General features: G+C 56.6%; 2 protein-coding genes across 7 annotated transcripts in view; both read right to left on the minus strand.

Annotated features, from left to right (window-relative positions):
• Positions 1–1,010: 1,010 nt before the first annotated feature.
• LRRC3 (leucine rich repeat containing 3) lies at positions 1,011–5,831 on the minus strand. Its single transcript, XM_080654401.1, has 2 exons — positions 5,712–5,831; positions 1,011–4,917 (listed from the first exon to the last, which is right to left on the minus strand). Exon 2 carries the CDS (start codon positions 4,870–4,872, stop codon positions 4,000–4,002), a length of 873 nt encoding a protein of 290 aa, XP_080510527.1. The 5' UTR covers positions 4,873–4,917; positions 5,712–5,831; the 3' UTR covers positions 1,011–3,999.
• A 7,374-nt stretch (positions 5,832–13,205) lies between these two features.
• TRPM2 (transient receptor potential cation channel subfamily M member 2) overlaps positions 13,206–21,059 on the minus strand; it is a 50,801-nt gene continuing 42,947 nt past the window's right edge. For 4 of the 6 annotated variants that reach the window (XM_080657397.1, XM_080657398.1, XM_080657399.1 and 1 more), the window contains exons 26-34: positions 20,858–21,015; positions 20,061–20,137; positions 19,694–19,795; positions 18,369–18,455; positions 17,735–17,840; positions 16,844–16,945; positions 14,719–14,835; positions 14,371–14,454; positions 13,212–14,254 (exon numbers count right to left, since the gene is read on the minus strand). In XM_080657397.1, coding sequence (XP_080513523.1) covers positions 14,129–14,254; positions 14,371–14,454; positions 14,719–14,835; positions 16,844–16,945; positions 17,735–17,840; positions 18,369–18,455; positions 19,694–19,795; positions 20,061–20,137; positions 20,858–21,015 — 959 coding nt within the window. In that variant the 3' untranslated portion in view covers positions 13,212–14,128. Of the gene's footprint in view, positions 14,255–14,370; positions 14,455–14,718; positions 14,836–16,843; positions 16,946–17,702; positions 17,841–18,267; positions 18,456–19,693; positions 19,796–20,060; positions 20,138–20,857; positions 21,016–21,059 lie in introns of those variants that run through there. The other 2 variants (XM_080657400.1, XR_013960002.1) reach the window with 2 other exon arrangements.

The following is a 21,059-nucleotide window of genomic DNA, read 5'->3' on the forward strand; positions in this document are numbered from 1 at the left end:
TCTGCCGTCCACGGCTGCCTGGCAGCCTGGTACAGCCCAGCTCAGCATTCACCAGCTCCTGGGACCTTGGACAAATCATCTCACCTTTCGGTGCCTCAGTTTCCCCAGTCATAAGAGCCAGCTGTTAACATGGCCCCCGGAACCAGCTTTCCAGCTGGGTGGCCACTCTCCACCTACTCCCTGGTTTCTCCTCCGCTGCCTCTGTGGCCCTTCCTCCTCTCCAAGAGCAGCTGAGCTGGCAGGAAGGTCAGCCCGAGGCTTGTCACTCGGGGATGCTCTCTCCACCTCTCTTTGCACAGAAAGCAGGCCAGCATTGTCAGCTGCGCCTGGTAGTGGGGCCTGATAGCCAACCCAGGTCCACTCCCTTTCCTGCCAGTGTTGCCATGGTTACAGATGCAGCAACCCAGGGGCTCAGATGCAGCATCCCGGACTGGACTGTGAATCTGGCTGCCCTGCCTCCCGCACTGGCCCCTCCTCGGTCTGAGGCTGAACCGAGGGCTCACCTCCTTGTGTGGATGATACTCCAAGGCTCGTGTTTCCTGAGTGAGAACTTCCAGGCCCAGACGTCAGAGAGCGGATTCCAGGCCAGCTCTGCCCCAAACAGCCTCCTGACTCGTCACTCCCCCTCCAGTCCTCACAACCTCAGATTGAAAATGGAAATATTCTCTACCGTGCCAGGCCACTGTGAGCGTTAGCCGAGGCCCCTTATGAGTTAGCCCAGCCCCAGATGTGCTGTCCAGGGACTTCACGGCTGCTGCCCCCTTCCCAGTGGACGGCCGGCCTGGGGCCACCCTGAGGTCTGAGAGCGGCTGCTGACCTCCCTGCTGTGTCCCACAGGGTGTGCGTTTGGCCTCACCCCGTGACCCAGCCCCTCATGCCATGGGCTCGCAGGTCTGGCTCCGCTGCCCGGCCAGGTCTGCAGTGAAGGCAGGTCTGCAGGAGAGGTCTGGGTGGGGGCGTGGGGGCCGCGAGGAGCAGACAACAGAATCCACTCCGGCCAATTTAAGCACAAGGAGGTTTATTGAGGGCTCAAGGAGTGGGGAGGACGGTGGAATCAGACTTTAGACGGAACTTCCAGGAAGAGGACTCCTGGCCCCACTCCAGGCTGCTGCCATGGCCGGGAACTGCCTCAAGTCCAGAACAGTCCACCTCCCACGGCCTGTGCCAGCAGCCCTGCCTCCCCCAGGTAACTCAGTCCAGGATCAAAGTCCCTGCAAACGCTTCTGTTGAGGACCCGCTGCAGGGAGCCTGGCAGCGCAGTGCAGGAGAGCCGGTCAGCAGGCAGGGCCGGTGCCCAGCGCCCATGCGGGTGCCCAGGGGCCTCTGCTCACTACACCCCTCTACCCCATGAGGAACCCCCAAGTTGTATGGCCTGGACCCCCAGGCCCTGTGAAGGGCCTGTTGCCTGGATGGCAAAGAGAGCCAGGGGCCACTCTGACCTCACTGCCCTTCAACTGAAATGGGCCGGTGGAGGCACCCCTTTTGCCATGTCACCACCATTGTCAACACTGATGCCCTGGACGGGGCCAGCCTGACCCCGGCCTCTACAGATGTAAGATGGGGTCAAACACTGGACCCAGTGGTGTGGGGGGGTGGGGAAGGCTGCGTCAGCTCAAGGGCCCAGAGGGCACCCAAGGGCCCATACTCAATATGGCAGCAAAGAATGTGGGGGTGCAGGCAGGGCATCAATCTAAGGGGTTCCTTGAGGGAGAGGAAGGAGGAGGGGAAGAGGAGGAGAAAAGAGGAGAGGAGAGGGCTGTGCCCTGTAACAGTTCTCAGGCACCAGGGCTGGGAGCTCCATGAGCAGGAAAGAGCTGGGGGTCTTGGAGTTGAGGTCCTGGGGCTCTTCCTGGAGGGAGGTGTCCTCCCCTGGGAGCCTCCATGAGGGGCGAGGAGCCCCAAAAGGCTGGAGGTGGGCAGCCCCTGACGGCTCTTGATGCGAGGGAGAGGGCCCTTGAGTGCTCTAGGTCCTTGCCCACCTCCCCGCCCCCACAGGGTCCACCCAAGGGAAGGTGGCCTTGGGCTGAGGGCCAGCAAAGGGGTGGGAGGGGGAAAGCTCACCTACTCTCCATGCACCCCCGGAAGAGCCACGTGTGGTGGCACCCAGGCGCTGGCTGATTTGGGGGGTAAGAGAAAATGGAGTCCCTAGCAGCAAGGAGGGGCCCCCCAAAGTGCTAAGGCTGTTGGCACCCACAGGACATGAGAGGCCTTGGCAGGACCCTGACACTCCCCTCTACCCCTGGGCCTGTGCTGTTCTCTTCCCCTGACGCAGGGGTCACATCCATCAGGGAGGCTCACAGGAGGTGAGCTTCTTGTGGAGTGGGACCCCTGTCCCCACCAGTGCACATGGGATGGGTGGGGAAGGGGTCCCAGATCACCCAAGGAGGCTATGTCCTGCTGGTCACAGCCTTTGTCACACACGTGGACAGACTTCTTGGTTTTAGTTGTCACTGGAAAGGTGGGCAGGGCTGTGGGCTGGCGGCCTGTGGAGCAGCAGGTGGGAATTGATGGCCAAGTGAGCCCTGCCCCCCACGCCCACTCTGGCCTCTCTCTTTACCCTGCACGTGCTGTGCACCCCCCACCCAGCCCCCATGAACACAGGCGCAGCGCCTTAGGGTGTGGGATGGTATCTGGAACCTCTTGGCGGGTCCTTGTTAATACACCATGACTGAGAAGTCACAGTCGTGTTCGGACGAGCCTTTCGGGTCTCTGGTACAGCGGCTGGGTCTCCGGATCAGAGTGTAAATGCGACCCCACATTCATTGCCCACGTCAAGTCACTCGGAACTTTCCAAGTACCAACCATCCGCCATCGTTCATCCCTTCTGAGCTTCTGCTTGATGAGGCTTCTGTCCTTCATACCTTCAGTTCACAGCGATTTATCCCTATTTGCTTCCCCCCCAAAAAAATATTCAAAATAGTGTAAAATATAAATACTCATCAAAAGACAGTAACCTAAAAATGGGAAGATGAATCAGAGTCATACAGGTGGAGGCAACGTCTACCCTGGACGTGTAGCTATATAAGAAAATCGAGCACTCAATGTGCTCTGAGAGTCCTGGCAGCAAAGGCGGAGAGAGAGAGGGGAGGAGAGAGAGAGAGAGAGAGAGAGAGAGAGAGAGAGAGAGAGAGAGAGAGAGAGAAGAACTTGTTGTTGGAGAAAAGGAGGAGTCCCGTTGATTGGCCTTGAAACATCACTCATCAGTCCTGTCCTTTGAAAGGAGCTGCTGTAGGTGTTGGTGAGTAGAAAAGCAAGGCACGGCGGCGACCAGCGATGACCGGCCTTCCCACAAGCCAGGCAGACCGTGGTGGGACTCAGGCAGGCCGAGCTTGCCCTCAGGTTCCTCTCTGTGGTGTTTTGGTTTCAGGTTTTGGGTTTTCCCCCCTCTCACCGGATTGAAATTTGGGTCCACGTGTTATTCCTCACAATCATTCTGAGAATAAACACGGTTGCTCACTCCCTTCCCTCTAGAAAACCTGGCCTCTCCTGTCTGGCTCTGGGCAGATTCTGTGGTCCAATGTGTTCAGGAAATACTAGGGGAGCAGAGGCGAGTCCGTCGTGCAGTGTAGGGTCACCTGTGCCTTTGACAGGTGAATCTGCACCCCAAACTCCACCGGGGATATTCGTAGTCATGAACACAAGCCCTTCCTTCTCTGACTGAGTTCACTCCCACGGGCGCCACACGGGAGAGGCTTGCAAGTGGAAGGGACGTCTTGGAGGCAGCCTGGTTTTAAGTCCCGACTGGATCGTTTCCTGACTGTGTCATCATGGGCAAATCAGTCCGTCCTCTAAGCTTTCGTTTCTTCCTCTGTCAGCGGGTCTGATGGGAGCATTACCTGGCTCGAAGGGCGCTGCGGTGACTCAGTGCAGTTCGAGGAAGTGTTTGGTCAGTGTGCACTGCACAGAAGTAGCTGTGACTACCACCTGGCCGGGGGAACACCAGGAGCGTGCGTCAGTCACCACCTGCCAGGACGACAGAGTGATGGCACTCAGCGGGCACTAGGATGCAGGGCTGAGGGGGTCCTTGGACACCGGGGTGCTGGGCAGGGATTTCAGGTACTCCAGGTGTCTCCTGGCATCTTCCTGGTTCTGACGCACATAGTACACGACGTAGGTGATCACCATGGCGAACCAGCCGAACATGGTGACCAGCATGGCCACGTCGGTGGTCTTGTGGTGGGTGCTGCAGAAGCTGACACCGGCATCCAGGGCCTGGATCAGCGGCTTCCCCACGTACTCCTCCTGCACGGAGGTGTGGCAGGCGATCTCGTCCACCGAGTCGGGGTCCAGCTTCAGCTCCCACAGGGCCTCCTGCAGGGCACACTCACAGTGCAGGGGGTTGTGGGACAGGCGGATCTTGGCGCTGAGCTTGCCCAGGGCGTCCTTGGGAATCCTGCGGATGCGATTGTGAGACAGGTCCAGCAGCCGCAGGCCCCCCGCCAGGCCCGAGAAGGCAGCGGGGCCAATGGTCTCGATGGCGTTCTGGGACAGGTCCAGCTCTCTCAGCTGGCTCAGGTGCTGGAAGGCTCCGTTGGGGACGCGGGCGATCTTGTTGGCGTCGAGCTTCAGGAACACGGCATTGGCGGGGATGTCCTTGGGGATCTCCTGCAGGCCGCTCGCACTACAGTGGACGGCCACGGCCCCATCGTGGTCGGGGCACTGGCAGCTCTGTGGGCAGGAGGTGCCCAGGCGAAGGCAGAAGAGGAGGAGGAGGCAAGACCCTCCCATGGGGGCTGGCATGGACGAGAGGCTCTGCTTGCCCATGGGGCCCATCCTGACCGCACCTGGGGGCAGACCGCACGCTCCTCTGGCCCAGGGCTGTGGGCCTACATCCTTCCCCACTTTCCTGGACGCTGCTTCCGATACGGACATAAACTCTTGTCCTCGCCTGCCAGGAAAACGTGTTTTCTTTTTGTTCTAAAACAGAGGAGCAATCGGCATTGTCCACGGGGTTCAGCTGGCACCCAGGCACACCTTGACTTTGAGGAGATACCACAGGCAAATTGAAGCCTCTGACCAGTGTGGGGGGGGGGTCTCTATAACTTATTTCTGGGGACTCCCAATGCCACCAGAAGAGCAAGAGAAGGTTCTACTGACCCCTGGTTGGGGGGGAGGCACCCATCAACACGGTGGGACAACCCTGCCACCTAAGCTGGACACACCCTCTAGACACCCAGGAACCAGGGGCCTGGACAACACTGGGTGATGGCAGCCTGGGGTCCACCCCCTCCCAGCCCCTCAGGGTGGGAATCGGGAAGACTGAATGCAGAGCCTGAACCAACCCACAACCACGGGGAACCAGCGGTTCATCACTCCCGGCCAGGCTGCTGCAGAAGCTTAGCACTTTGCTAATTTTGACAAGCCTTAAAAATTATAATAATAAATAAAGCTCTTCTCTGCCAGCCCTAGCAGGAACAGCCACCCGGCCCCTGCCCTGGGGTGGGCGCCTTTTATTTCTATTATGCTTGGGAAGGAAGGAAAAGGAGAAAAGAGAAAAGCCAGCCCTGGGCGCGCGCTGCGCTGGGGCGTGGAGTGGCGGGGCCGCGCGGGGCCTGGGCTGGAGGGGCTCGGACCCCGGGACCCCGGGACCCCGGGACCCCGGGACCCCCGGGATCCCCAGGACCCTCGGGACCCCCAGGACTCTGGGAACCACGGGCAGGTAATAGACAGGGACGCGGTGTCCACACTCCCGGGAGGGGCGGGGGCTTTACCTGCGCGGCCGCGAACGGAGGCTGCTCTGAGCGAGGATCTCCGTGGCTCAGAGCCCGACCCGGCGCCACACCCTGGCGCGGCGGGGACCCCGAGGCCGGCACCCAGGGCTGTCTGGGCTCTGCCTGCACTTGGCGGGCGGGGTCTGGGGGCGGGGCCTCGGCGAGGCGGGGCAGGGCGGGGCCAGGACGACGCGGGAGCCTGAGTCGAGGGCGGAGCCTAGGGGCGGGACTAGAGGTCCAGATGAGGCAGGGCCTTGGGCGTAGCCTGTGGGAAAGCGTGGGGCGGGGCTGGGTGGCTCTTTTGAGTGGGTGTGTCTCAGGAACTGTGGGCGGGGCCTAAGGGCTGGGCGGGTCCGTGAGCACACAGAGCCCCGCCCCTCCTGGGTCCACCCAGCTGCGCGCGGTGGGGTGGAGGGGGCGCGAATCCCCTCTTGGCGCTGACACCTGCAAGCAAGGGGCCTGAAGACCCTCGGATCTGCGCGAAGCCCTTGCGGTGAGACCCTCTTGCGGTGAGACCCTCTTGGCCCCAGAAGCTGGGTAGTGGGGTGAGGACTCCTCCCACCTGAGTCCCCTCCTGCCCAGGACTCTCACTCCACCCCCACCTTCTGTGTGTTAGGACCGTGCACGTGGGCCTGGAGAAGGATAGGGAAAGTGTAAGCGGGGACATTTAAAAGCAGCTTTATTGTGGTCTGGTTGATATACAAGAAACCACATATCTAAATTTGGTAAGTTTTGACATTTGTATACACTCAGGAAACCATCACCATAATCCACGCAGTCCATGCTCCAGTTCCTTACCCCCATCCCAGGCAAGCACTGATCTGCCTGTCACTGTGTAGATGAAGTTGGCATTTCTTAAAATTTATGTAAATGGAATCACAGGTTTGTGCTTTTTTGGTCTAGTTTCCTTCACTCAGCATGATTATGTGTTTATCAAGTTATTCCTTTTAGGGCTGATTAGTCATTCATCCTATGAATGTTCCAGTTTACATATCTGTTTGCCTGTTCCTGGACATTTGGGTTGTTTCCATTCGTTGCCTATTACAAATAAAGTGATACAAACATTATGTCCAACCGTTGTTTCTCTTGGGTAAATATCTAGTAGGAGTGGAATGGCTGGGTCACCTGTAGCTGTAAGTTTAATTTGAAAGAAACTGACAGGATCATTGTACTAGTTTACATTCCTGCCCATAGTGTGCGCTCACACCCTCACCAGCACTTGGCATGTCAGCCTTCTTAATTTTAGACACTCTACTAGGTGTGTAGTGGAATCTCATTGTGGTTTGAATTTATATTTCCCCAGTGACTAATGATGGTGAGCATCTTTTCATCTGTTTATTTGCCATCTATCTTCTTTAGGGAAGTGCTCTGTTCAGATCTTTTGCCCACCTCTAAATGAGTTGTTTTCTTATTTTGAGTTTTGAGAATTCTTTATATATTCTGGATACAAGTCCTTTATCAGATATGTGATTTGTAAATATTTTCTGTGAGTCTGTGGATTGTCTTTTCATTCTCTTAAAAGCTTTTCAAAGAGAAGTTTTTAATTTTTATGAAGTCCAATTTATCAATTTTTCTTATATGGATGGTGCTTTTTGTGTCATATGTAAGAAATCTTTGCCTAACTCAAAGTCACAAGGATTTTTATAGTGTAAGTTTTGCCTTTGGTTTTAATATCCAACTTGAATTAATTTTGATACCTGGTGTGAAATATGAGTCCAAGTTTATTTTTTTGTGTGCATATGGATATTCAGTGTTCCAGAACTGTTTGTTGAAAAATTATTATTTCTCTACTGAATTACTTTTGCACTTTTGTTGAAAATCAGTGATCCATATCTGTATGAGTCTATTTCTGTATGCTCTGTGTTCATTTGGTCTATTTGCCTATTTTTATGCAAATGTTCCAAGCTGTCTTCATAGCTGGATCTTTATAATAATTCTTGAAATCAGGAAGTATAAATTTTCCAACTTTGTTCTTTCATAACGTTTTTTGGTCATCCAAGATGTATTTCCTCATCTTCCCAACTTCTACTAAAAAAGCCTAATAGGATTTTGTTGGGGATTGCGTTGACTCTATAGGTCAGTGTGAGAGAATTAACATATTGACAATATTGAGTCTCCAATCCATGAACATGGTATATCCTTTCATTTATTTAGAGCTTCCTTTGTTTCTTTCATCTGGGTTTTATAGTTTCTGGTTACAGATCTTGCACATCTTTTGTCAGATTTATCTCTGATTATTTATTGTTAATGGCATTTTTGTTTCAATTTCTGGTTTTTAATTACTAATGTGTAGAAACAAAATGGATTTTTGTATTCTGATCTTCGCTAAACGCGTTTATTAGTTCTAGTAACTTTTAAATAAACACTTCAGGATTTTCTACATATGCAATCATCTTCTCTGTAAATAAAAAGATTATGACTTCTTTCTCTCCAGTTTGGATGTGTTTTAAATTCCTTTTCATGCCCAATTGCACTGGCATGAGACTCTAGTTTAGTACTGACCAGGAGCAAGAGGAGATCTCCTTGTTCCTGATATCAGGGGGAGAGCATTCAGTCTTTCACCATTAAAAACAATGTTGGCTGCAAGTTTCTTGTAGCTATCCTTGTCCATGTGAGGAAGTGTCCTTCTACTACTAGTTTGCTGAGAGTTTCTATCAGAAATGCTTGTTGGACTTTGTGAAATGTTTTCTGCATTTATTGAAAATCTTTTTTTTTTTATTCTGTTAATATTATGGATTATAGTGATTGATTTTCAAGTGTCAAGTCAACCTTGTATCCTTGGGATAAATCACAAGAAATCTTTGCCTAACTCAAATTCACATGGTGTAGTATCATTTTATATGTTGTTAAACTATTTAGTAGAGATGGAATTTCTGAGGTTATTTTTTCCTTGATTGAATGTTGATAGTTTGTATTTCTTAAGGAATTGTCCATTTATCTAAGTTGTTGAATTTATCAGCATAAAGTTGTTCATAATATTCTGTTATTAATCTTTCAATGTAAAGCGATGTCACCTTTCTCAGTCCTGATATTGGTCACTTGTGTCTTCGCTTTTTTCTCTTACTCATCAGTCAGGAGAGAAATTTGTCAGTTTTATGGATATTCCCAAAGAACCAGTTTTTTGTTTCACTGGTTGCTCTATTGTTTTCCCTTTTTTATTGACTTCCACTGTGATCTGTATGCTTTCTTTTGCTTACATTGGGTTTAAGTTTCTCTTCTTTTTCTGGTTTCTTAAGGTGGAAGCTAGGTCACTAATTTGAGGCCTTCTTCTTTAGTACAGGCTATAAATTTCCCTCAAAGTCCTGTTTTTGATGCACCCCCGAAATTTTGATATGTTGTATTTCCTTTTTAAAAAAATATATTTCTTTTATTGATTTCAGAGAGGAAGGGAGAGGGAGAGATAGAAACATCAATGATGAGAGAGAATCATTGACTGGCTGCCTCCTGCACGCTCCCCACTGGGGATCGAGCCCGCAACCCGGGCATGTGCCCTTGGCTGGAATCGAACCCAGGACCCTTCAGTCTGCAGGCCAACACTCTATTCACTGAGCCAAACCAGCTAGGATGATATTGTTGTATTTTCATATTCATTGGGTTAAAAATATTTTTTAATTTGCCTTTTGATTTTTTTGTGATCCATGGATTTAGAAGTGTGTTATTTTATTTTCAGACATGTGGGTATTTTCCAGAGATTTTTCTGTTTTTTTTACTTATTAATTTAAATCTATTGCTGTCAGAGAACATACTCTGTATGTTTTGGACCCTTTTACATTTGTTGAGACTGATTTTATGGTCCAGAATATGGCCTGTGTTAATCATTGTTCTGTGTGCACTTAAATGTGAGTTCTATTGTTGCTCAGTGGAATGTTGATGAGGTCAAGTCTGCTGATGGTATGATACTCAACTGTTCTATATTATGACTTTCTGTCCACTTGCTCTATTAATTACTGAGAACGGGGTGTTGCAGTCTCTGACTGATTGTAGATTTATCTCTTTCTCCTTACAGTTCTGTTTTTTTTTTGCTTTATGCATTTTGAAAGCCTATATTCAGATCATGTCCTCTTGATTAAATGGTCACCTTGTCATTGTGAAATGGCCCTTCTTATCCCCAGGTTCTTTGTCCTGAACTCCGCTCTGACACTAACAGCCACCCCAGCTGTCTTTTCATTAGGTTAGTATGGGCTACCTTTTCCCATCCTTGTGCTTTTAGTTTCCTTCGGGATTTCCATAGCATTCAAGTATTTTTTTTAATATGTTTGTTAACTACAAAGGTGAGAATCATAACCTTACAGTGGAGAAACCCAGCAGAAACCACCTTACTCTGTGACCAAGGTTAAATCATCAGTAATAAGATGGACAGCCATCATGTAGCCTCTTGATGCGATGGACTGAGAAAGACTCAGCATCGCTTTTGTGGTGTTCTTGCCCCAGACGCACAATCTGCAATCGTGAGAGCACTCCAGACACACACTGAAAGACGGCTACAAAGGGACTGATCAGTACGCTTCAAAAACGAAGGAAGCGGTCGTAAGAGAGAAGAAAGGCCTGAGTCACCGTTACGGATCGGAAAAGACGAAGGAGAAATAGCTAAATGCAGCGTGGGCCCTGGAACAGAAAAGGACATTCGTGGAAAAACGAGCGACACTGGCGAAGGCCGGTCGTTCCGGGTATAGTGCTTCCCCATTGACAATGTCCTGCTTCAAAGCTCATTTGAAGGGATAATTGGGGCAGGTGGGCTCCAGTCTGTCTGCCTCTCTTTCTGCCCCTGGATCCCTTGTCCTCTTTTCCTGACTTCCCTTGGATTGAGTATTTTTTAGTCCATTTTCTCTCCTTAGTTGTCTCCTGTCTGTAACGGTCGCTGTGTCGTTTCCTGCTTTTGGGATAGCGTCCAGCATCACAGTCCTTCGCCAGGCCACCCTGGGCCACTCCACCAGTGAGAGCCCTGCAGCTGTGCGTACCCCTTGGGGCTGTGCTGTGGCCGTACGGTTTACGTCCACATGTGCAGGAACCCCACAAGACATTATTTCTGCCTTCCACAGCCAACCGCCTTTCAGAGATTAAAATACTGTCAGCCAGGAAGCTGCTGGTATGTTATTTTCTGGCAAATTATGGAACATTTTTAATATTTAAAGTAAACAAAGTATATGGTGACCACCAAGAGAAGTGCAGTATGGATGCCGGTGAGTGGGAGGGGCCGGACACTCAGAGCTCACACTGAGTGTCCGGGAAGTTCAAGAGCAGGTAACTGTTTATGGGAAGTTCAAGAGCAGGTAACACTCCGGGGTGGTGGAACTTGGGATGGGATTGGGGATGGGGATTGGGGGGGGGGGGGGATGGGGATAGGGATGAGGGTGGAGATGAGGGTGGGGGTGGGGATAGGGATGAGGGTGGAGGTAGGGATGGGGATGAGGGTGGGGGTGGGGATGGGGTAGGGGTGGAGATGGGGGTGGGGGTGGGGATGGGGATGAGGGTGGGGGTGGGGATGGGGAGGGGATGGGGTGGGGATGGGGTGGGGATGGGGATGGGATGGGGATGGGGTTGAGGGTGGGGGTGGGGGTGAGGATGGGGATGAGGGTGGGGGTGGGGATGGGGATGAGGGTGGGGATGGGGATGGGGATGAGGATGAGGATGGGGATGGGGATGGGGATGGAGGGGGGTCCTGGGGCGGGTGTTATGTATTTGATCTGGGTGCTGCTTGTTAACATAAAAAAATCCATCAAGCGGACCACATTCATAATGTGTGCAGTGACGAATACGTGCTCCTGACTAACGTGCGGAGCAGGTGTGCCGCTCACAGGGGAGCCCACGTGGGAATGACGTACACGGACGGGTGGATGGATCTGTCAGTTCCAGGCGCCCGAGTAAGGCTGTGTTGAGCTGTCTCCCGGCCCTTGGTTCTGTGGCTCCCTGGCTAGTGATGATGTCAGGGGCCCACCGGAGGCTCTGGCTGCCGGCCAGACCCAGGCTGCAGGCCCTGTGAGAGCCTAGCTCACTGTCCGTTCCAGGCCATGAGTCAGTGTTCCCAAACACACCAGCGACCTTCCGATGCCATCCTGGCCACGTGCTCTGCCCACCAGGCCACCCTCCTTACTGTAATTGGACTCCGGGCTGGTTATCTGGCTTATTTATCCACCCGGAATCCGGCTTCGTGGCCCCAGGGAGCGAATGCAGCTCTGCAGCTGGTTAATTGCCTCCCCGTCAGGGAGGCTGTTTTGCAGGGTGAGGTCTGAGTGCTTCTCTCTGGGGAGGAGTGAGGAGCCGAGCGCGCGGCATCACCAGGGCCGGATGAATCAGGCAGATGAACAAAACATCCGGGGAGGCCCAGACCCTGCCCTCCCCACACAGAGACCCAACAGTGGCCTGGGAGGGCCCTCGCTTGGGCCACGGCCAGTGTCCAGGGGTGTGCTGGCTGCTCCCCCTCCCTGCCCTTCCACTGTGCCTGGCTCAGCTCTCTGCTGCCCAGCCTCCACACTGTCCCCACCTGCCCATGGGGACCCTCAGACAGAAGCCCAGGCCTTCTGGGCACCGTGAGGTCAGCCAGCTCCCAGGCAGGGCTGGAGCAGCCAACTCAGAGGCGGGACAAGGGCAGCTGGCCGAGAACCCACTCGTTGCATGGGAAGCAAAAAGCCAGGGTCAGGGACCCCGCGCTGGCCCAGAACCTTCGTGGGGGGATTGCCTTTGGCAAAATTGTCCCCAGCAGCTTTGGCCACACTGATCTCCCACTACATTCAGAGAATTCCTAGATCTCTCTGAATTCCTGGATCTTCCAGAATTCCTGGTTCTCTCTGCCTGCTCTTGAAAATCCAGACTGGAAACCCTAAAATTAGGCTGGCAATGGTTCCCCTTCCAGGCTTCCCAAGAGTACAAGGCCTGAGCAGTGTCTCCCCGCCTGCACAGTCCCCGGACCTCCCCCCAGGTCCCTTCAGAACCACTGCCCCCTGTCCTGGCTGCTGAGTTTCCCTGCAGAGCAGAGGGTTGCCTTCACCTCCTCTAGTACTGCTCCCGGGGTGTCCAGGCCTGTCCCCTCTGCTGGCTGTCCCTGCACACACTCACACACACTCATACACTCACACACACACACACATACATACATACACTCACACACACACACATACACACATACACACAAACACACATCCACATCTATACATGTATACGTATATATATTCACACATACTCTCACACATGCACATACACACACTCACACACACTCATACACTCACACATACATATACACATATACTCAAACACACATCCACATCTATACATGTACACGCACATATACTCACACATATACACTCACACTCAGACACACACACATCCACATCTATACACAAACACACAGACACACACATCTACACACACACACAAATATACACTCACACAAACACAACCACACACACACACATACACTCACACATCCACACTCACACATGCCCACAAACACGGGGAGACGACCACAGGAGAGGCCCTCGGGCCACGGGAAGCTTGGCCGTGGGTTGGTAGAGGTTTCAGTGGCCCAGACACACTCCTGACCACTGCACCTCTGGAACTTTATTTGCAGGAGGCACAGAAGAGCGGGCCGGGTGGCATGGGGCGGCCGGGTGGCATGGGGCAGCGGACTTAACGTCGGGTTTGACAACCTTCCTGGTCCTGATGCTCCTGATGGCTTATGCTGATGGTGTGTGACTCGCTGACACTAAACGGGGTGCCCCCATCCACGCCCACGCTCCCTGGGCTCACAGGGAGGGACGGAGGGAGCGTGTGTGCAGGAGAGCTGGGTCCCAGGCTCTGCACAGGCAGGGGCCCTCTGCGTCTCTGGAGAAGGCCTGCACTCACGGGCCTCCTGCCTCTGCTCAGCCCTGACGGTGGCCCGGGCTGTAAACTGGGGTTCCCACAGGGCCCGCCCCAGGCCAGGCGAGGGTCTGAGTCAGGCCACAGTGGAGGCCATCTTGGAGGCATGGGCCTGAGGAGGAGGCCACATGGGAACCCCAACGCTCCAGGGGACACAGGCCTTGGGCCGATGTACCTCCGGTGGGGGACGTGCCCGTCATGACAGCGTTCCCAGGGGAGACTCGACTCTGGCCAAAGGCCAAGGTTGTCAGGAGGCTCCAGCCCCTCAACTGGCTGCCTGCGGCTCAGGAGAGGCAGTGATGGCTGGCGGGGTCCCTGTGGCCACCACAATCCTGAGGAGATGCCGTGTGACCGGGGCCAGCCTGTCCCCGGCCTTGGTTCCCTTCTCAGGGCGCCTCGCCGGGTCACGAACTCGTCCGGTGGAGGACTCCAGTTGGCTGAGGGGTGGCAGGTCCCCAAACCCCATCACGCTGTGCCCCTGGCCTCCCTGAGGACCACAGCTGCGCCCCCTGCAGCCTGATCTCCGAGGGGCTGGGGACAGACTGACCCTGTGAGCCCTGGGGTCAGTAGTAGGCCCCGAACAGAGTGGCCACCTTCTGCAGGATGGCCTTGTGGTTGGCATACAGCGAGATGCGCTTGTCCACGACCTGCCATCGGACGGACATCCCGGGGTCGCTGGCATGCAGGTGCTGCAAGGAAAGGCACATCCTGACCCCGGAGTTGCCGCCAGCACCCCAAACATTGCCCTGACCCCCATTTCTGGGCTTCCACTGGGCTTTTACCACAAGGGAGTAAAAACACCCACTTCGGACGCAACTCGGAAAATGGCTGCAGAGCCCGAAAGCCCTCGGGTGAGAACAGAGCAGGCACCTTGTTCGGAGGTTCTATCCTGCAGATAACGGCCTGGGTTTGTCCCCTGGGACCTCGTGGTCCCAATTCTGGATTAGGAACATGTCAGATTGAGCTAAATTCAGGGGACAGTATCCCCATAAAGGTGTATAAACTGGCCTCCCCCAGTGCAAGCCTGGGGGCTCCTGGAGGGCCACATCTCAGGGCCCCCAGAAGCTCTGGCCCTGGCCCAGGAGCCCATCAGACCCCACCCTACAGGCCCCGCATCCCCCCATCCTGGGAGCCTGTGGCCCGAGCCCCATACAGAGTTCAGCCTCTTCAGCTCCACGTCGCTCTGGTCTGGGAAGTGGACACTGACGGCCACCGTCTCAATCCAGGCGTTGTCTGTGTTCCGAGGGTCGTCCACGTAGCCTTTGTACACCTGGGGGGCAGCGCAGGGTGAGCCAGACTCCCCAACAGACCCTGAGCCTGCCAGCTTCCTCCAGAGCAAGGGCCTCCCTGTCCTGAGCTCGGCCGGCCCCGGGATGCTCTGAGCACAGCTGCACGGCACCCAGGCCCCTGGCCTGGCTCCCCGCTGCCTGTCCAGCAGCTGCCACCCCAGCCTTCAGCCTTGACCAGCACCCTGAGGTGGCCCACTCATGTCTCTCCTGGCCTCTGGCCTGCCATCCGGGAGCCCCCCGCCCCCGGACTGTCCACAGAGGGATTAAAAATGACAGTGGGCCTTGAAAATATTACAGTAAACCAGACACCAGAGACCACATGCTGTGTGCTCCACGTAACATAAATGTCCCAAACAGGCAAATCCAGAGACAGAACACAGATGAGGTGGCCAGGGGCTGGGGGAGGGAAGGAAGTGACCACAGATGGAGTGCGGGGGCTCTTTTTGGGGTGATGGAAATGTTTCGAATTAGATGGAGGTAATGGTCACACAGCACTGTCAAGGTACTAGATGCCACAGAATGGTTCGCTTTAAAATGGCTAGTTTTATGCTGTTTGGATATCACTTGGATAAATAAACTAATTATTTTTGCCCAGTAAGAAAATGGGAGATGGCAGTGTCCCAGGTAAAGGCATGGGACAGGGACGAACGATAAGGACCAGCTGGGTGCAGGTCAGAGCCCTAAGTACCAGCAACCGCCTGTTTCATCCTGACATGCGTAGAAACAGGGCCAGTGACAACTTAGATGCCACCTAGAGGACTGTTTAAGCAAATCATGGCACAAAATATATAAAGTCTGCAAGACATTATATAGCCGTGAAAACAACCCCTACAAATATAAACCTACAGCTGTGACCATCGCCAATTAAGTGAAAAAGCAAGGTACAAAGCATGAGGCCAGCGGCCCGTTCTTACTGAAGAAGTGTGTGTGTGCTCCCGTGTGGGCAGAAAGCTGGAGACAGAGCCCGCATGGTGAACCTCGAAGCTGCCTCTACCCTCACACGCCCTGGTGCCACCGGGGGCATGAGAAGTAAGCAGGTGCCTGCGCCCGGTGGCACTTGGGCATGTGAGGGTAGATGGCTCTGATGTTCACCGTTGACCGGGCTGCATTTCGGATGCTGTAGCAAACACACGTTGCTTTTGTAATTAAGGAAGGATTCAGCCCTAGCCGGTTTGGCTCAGTGGCTAGAGCGTCAGCCTGTGGACTAAGGGTCCCAGGTTTGATTCCGGTCAAGGGCACATGGGTTTCGGGCTCCATCTCCAGTAGGGGGCGTGCAGGAGGCAACCGATTAATGATTCTCTCTCATCATTGATATTTCTCCCTCCCCCTCTCCCTTCCTCTCTGAAATCAATGAAATGTATTTAAAAAATAAAAAAAGGGCCCCAACCGGTTTGGCTCAGTGGATAGAGCATCAGCCTGCAGACTGAAAGGTCCCAGGTTCGATTCCGGCCAAGGGCACATACCTTGGTTGCGGGCCCATCCCCAGAAGGGGGTGTGCAGGAGGCAGCTGATCGATGTTTCTCTCTCATTGATGTTTCTAACTCTCTATTCCCTCTCCCTTCCTCTGTGTAAAAAATCAATAAAATATATTTTTAAAAAACAATAAAAAAAGGAAAGGATTCAATAAGGCAAACAGGCCTGATGTGTGAGGACTCAGCCACACGTTCCCAACAGGGCTTGGCGAGCATCCCCAGCCCTTCTGCTCTGGGAGGCACAGGTGCTGAGGGGCCCCTGGGAGCCAGCTGTGCTCAGGGCCAGGGTGAGTGTGGGAAGGAGAGGCCGACAACAGCCTGGCCCCATTGATTTAGAGAAGAAATGGGGACAGAGAGGGAAGGCGAGGAGGCCCCCAGCCACGGCCACGGCCCCTGGTCCCAGCTCCTTCCTCCAGGAGCGGGGAGACGTGGGCCGGAGCAGGTTCCCTGTCCCCTGCTCATCCCGCAGCCTCACCACCAGCGCCCCGCGGGGCCCGGGACACAGAGAGCCACCTACCTCCGTGCCCTGCAGCAGCAGGTTCTCGAAGGAAGGCCAGAACTCTCTCTGGAGGACCTGCTTCAGCTTCCGGGGCAGCGTCTCTCCGGGTTCCCGGGAGCCCTGAGCAGAGAGGGAGGCAAGGCTCGTCCGCAAGGCCATCCGGGGACTCACCTCCACTGGCCACCTGCCCGGCATGGGCGGCCAGCCAGACCCCCAGAGCCGCAGGCCGACAGCGTCTGGGAGTCTGACTGTCTCGGGGCCAGAGTGACATTGCCCAGAGCCCACTGCCCCCGTCAGCCCGCTCCGCAGCAGGGGTGTGAGGCCCAAGGCACAGCCTTGGAGGAGTGCACGCCTAACACCGGTGCCTCTCGGCTCCCTGTAAGGTCGCCAGCGCCCTGACCTCCACCCCCGGCCGCCATCGGGAGGGCTGTGTTTTTATTGTTTGTTTGCATTCCTCAGACCCCATCTCTCACCTCTGTTCCCCACGCTGGACTCCCGGCCACTCGGCCACTCCAGAGACCACCTGTTCCTGGACACGGCCCCTCCCTGTCCCCACCCACCTAGGGGACCCTGCTTGTTAGTCACAGTCCCTCACAGCCATGTCCATTCTGCCTCAGACTTTGGGACCAGAGCAGGCTCCGCAGACACCCCTCCGTGCCCGGTGCTCAGAGCCGCGCCTCCTCACGTGGGAGCCACGGGGCTCGGGGGTGCAGGGCGAGAGCTGCCCAGCGCTCTGGAACTGATTGGGGCCCGAAGACCTGCAGCACCGTCCAGTCCCTGGCTCTGTCATTAGGAGCCAGGGACAGAGTCCAGAACTGCCGGGCAGAGGCCGCAGGTGGGTGCCGTTCCGTCGGTGGGCGGATGGATGAAGGACGAGTGACAGGGGCACGTGGGCCGTTGGTGGCTCACCCCTGGCAAGGCCCAGTGCTCTGCCAGGACGTGCTTCACCACCAGCACCTCCAGCACTTTCTTGATGCTTCTCCGGCAAATGGCTCCGTCCTGGTTCCTCCTCCACCTGCAGAGGGACCAGCTCACACCTGCCCTCCCAGGCTCTGTGCCAGCCGCCCCAGCACCACAGCGCCCCCCCCCACCCCCCAGCCTTCCCGGGGCCCAGCCCTGTGTCCTCCCTGAGGACCTGCTCCCATCCGGCACCATCAGGGTGTCTCCCCGGTCCATGGCCGCTGGAGGACTAGCACGGCCAGTCTTTGGAGAATATTTCTTAGGGACCTGGCTGGGCCACATCTTGCACATTTTCGGTTTGTCCGTGGCCGTGGGCCCTGGCTACCTTGTCCCTTCTCCCACAGGCCTCTCAGGGAGGGGACCCACAGGGAAGTGAGGGGAGCTCTGTTGGGAGGGGGAACGGGCCTGGGCTGTCCAAGGGGCCCCAACATTCCTGCCCTGTGTTTCGGGGTGCGTCATGCCGTGAGGCTGCCACCACGTACCTAATAAGAGTCGTCCTCCGGGTTCTCTGGGCGCATGGGGAGGGCCCCGGAAGTGAGTCCCTCAGGGGGGGAGTGGGTGACCTCATCACTGGCGGACTCACCGAGTGACCACGGGCTGCAGCGTGTGGTTGGGTCCGAAGCAGCAGAGAGCCCCGCGCCCTCGCAACCCTGTGCGGCCCATGGGGTTCCTGGGGTGGAGAGGGGTGTGCTCAGCCTGCCGCCGGGAGGACCAGCCCATGGGGACCCCACGGGGTGAGGCGGGGCTTCAGGTTACCATGGGGTCAGTTGGAAAAGAAAAGGGTGTCCTTAGGAGCCAAGGTCTGGCCCCACTGCAGATGCATAAAGTGTTACAGTGGCCTCCCTGTGCCCCGAGGGCGCGGGACTGACCTATCGGGCCACCCACACGTGTGAGGGGAGGGGCAGCGGGGGTCCCTGGCCAGGCACCAGAGGCGTCCAGTGGCTGTGTACAGACCAGGAAGGGGTCACCAGCGTGGATCCCGCCTGGGAGACCTGGCCCCAGCACATGGCTTGTCCCTGCTCCCCAAGCCCAGGACCCTGACACAGAGACCGAGGGTCCCCATTGGGCAGGGCCGACTCCTCTAGCCTGCCGGTCCTCTCAGAAAGAACGAATGCTGGACACGGGGTGGGTTCATGTGAATGCATCACCAAAACAGGAGGAAAAGCCCATCACCCAGGTCTGACCGCTGTCCCAGTCCACGCGGCCAGCCTGTCCTCCAGATCCCGGCACACCTTTTCCAGAACATCTCACAGAGGCCGCCACTGCCTCCTCCCTCAGGGCCTGCTCCGCCTGCTCCTTGGAGTTCCCACGTCCCCAGCCACCTGTGGTCCTCCTCAGACTCTGACGGCCCCCAGCCGGCCCCTTCCTCCTCCTCACCCCCCCCAGGCAGGAGGCCCTTCCTCCTCCTCACCCCCCCCCCAGGCAGGAGGCCCTTCCTCCTCCTCACCCCCCCCCCAGGCAGGAGGCCCTTCCTCCTCCTCACCCCCCCCCAGGCAGGAGGCCCTTCCTCCTCCTCACCCCCCCCCCCCAGGCAGGAGGCCCTTCCTCCTCCTCACCCCCCCCCCCCCAGGCAGGAGGCCCTTCCTCCTCCTCACCCCCCAGGCAGGAGGCCCTTCCTCCTCCTCACCCCCAGGCAGGAGGCCCTTCCTCCTCCTCACCCCCCCCCCAGGCAGGAGGCCCTTCCTCCTCCTCACCCCCCCCCACCCCCAGGCAGGAGGCCCTTCCTCCTCCTCACCCCCCCCCACCCCCAGGCAGGAGGCCCTTCCTCCCAGGAGCCGGGCTGGCACGCGCCAGCCTTCACCAAGGGCTGCTGCCTAGTCGCCAAGAGATGAAGCCTGACCCCAGAAGGAACGCCCCAAAGGCCCCCGTGAGGCCAGGCACTGTGGGTGGGGACAGGGCCGCGCTCACAGAGGGAACCCGTCCTGAACTGCATAGCTGCCGTGGAAGCTCCGGCGGTCCGTGGGCCCGTCCACGGCGTTGTAGGTGATCCTGGCCAGAGGGTCCTGGGCGCTGGGAGAGGACAGATGAGCAGTCAGGTCCCGGATCAGAGAGGGCGAGAAGGGAGGGCAGAGTGCTGGGTGATCACACCTGAGAGGCGTTGGGCAGAGGACAGGAGGCCCCACAGGCCGCAGGCGCCCCCAGCCTCCTGCCCCTCCCAGCATGTCCCCAGCCCCTGGGGAGGGCAAAGCGGCCATGGGCAGGCAGCAGGCCCTCGCCCTGGGGGTTCCCGCCCTCCGGCCCTGGGTGTGAGGGAGGGGGAGGAGTGCACACTCACTTTCCCACAGGGTCCACCAAGTCCTTGTCCTTCCTCTCGGCCGAGTAGAAGGGCGGGTCGTAGATGAGAAACTCTGTCTGCACAAAACAGGGGTCTCTCTCAGACTGTCCCCCGGCCAAAGCTCAGGCCCAGGCACCCAGAGGACTGCGGCCGCTGCTTCTCCTCCAGGGGCTCACGGCCCGGGACCCCGAGACCACCCCAGGCGTCCGCAGCAGCTCTGAGCTGGCAGACCTGAGGGTCTTGCCACTCGGGGACCCAGGCCCGGGGCTGGAGACAGAACTAGTGTCTAGGGGAGGCTTCCCAGGCCGGGCGGGGTCTAGGCTGGACCTGAGAGGTGAGGATCCCGACTGGCAGGGCTGGAGAGGAGGCAATGGAGGGAACAGCCCGGAATGTTCCGGGAGGGCCAGGGACAAAGCCTGCGGGTTGGGTGGGTGCCATTACCTATGTCTCCCTCTCGTTCCCTCTCTCAGATGCTCCCGCTCACCTGGCACTCGGGAAAGGGGGCACTGACCATGCTCTGGGGACAGTGGGACCCGGCTAAGTGGGGCGACCAGAGGTGAGGGGCGGTCGGCTCTCTGTGGATCAGAGGCTCATGGGGCTCCCCAGGCTCAAGTCTCAGCTCTGCCACCTCCCGCTGTGTGGACCTGTGCCTCGGGGGCCGCATTTGTCATGTCCCTGTGAAGCTGCGTGGGCCAGCCCACCTGGTGCCTGGCCATGTCAGAGGGTTCAGGCCCAACAGCTCCTCCCAGCACCCCGGCCACCGAGCCTGGTGGGGGTGCAGCCAGGACAGCACTCACCTCCCAGGGCACCTTCTCGTTGGGCACAGGGAAACGCACGATGGGGGAGTTGGGGTACAGCAGGTGCCGGGCGTTCACGTGGTGGGTGTCACCCAGGTCCTCCGCCTTCTGCCTGCCGTCCAGCTCCGGGTCCTGCCCCTCCGAGGCCGTCTGGGAGGCTGGGGACAGCCACACGAGCGTGGGCAAAGCTGGCCAGGCTCGG

Source organism: Plecotus auritus (genome assembly GCF_963455305.1).
Source record: "Plecotus auritus genome assembly, chromosome: 2".
NCBI classification, from domain to species: domain Eukaryota; kingdom Metazoa; phylum Chordata; class Mammalia; order Chiroptera; family Vespertilionidae; genus Plecotus; species Plecotus auritus.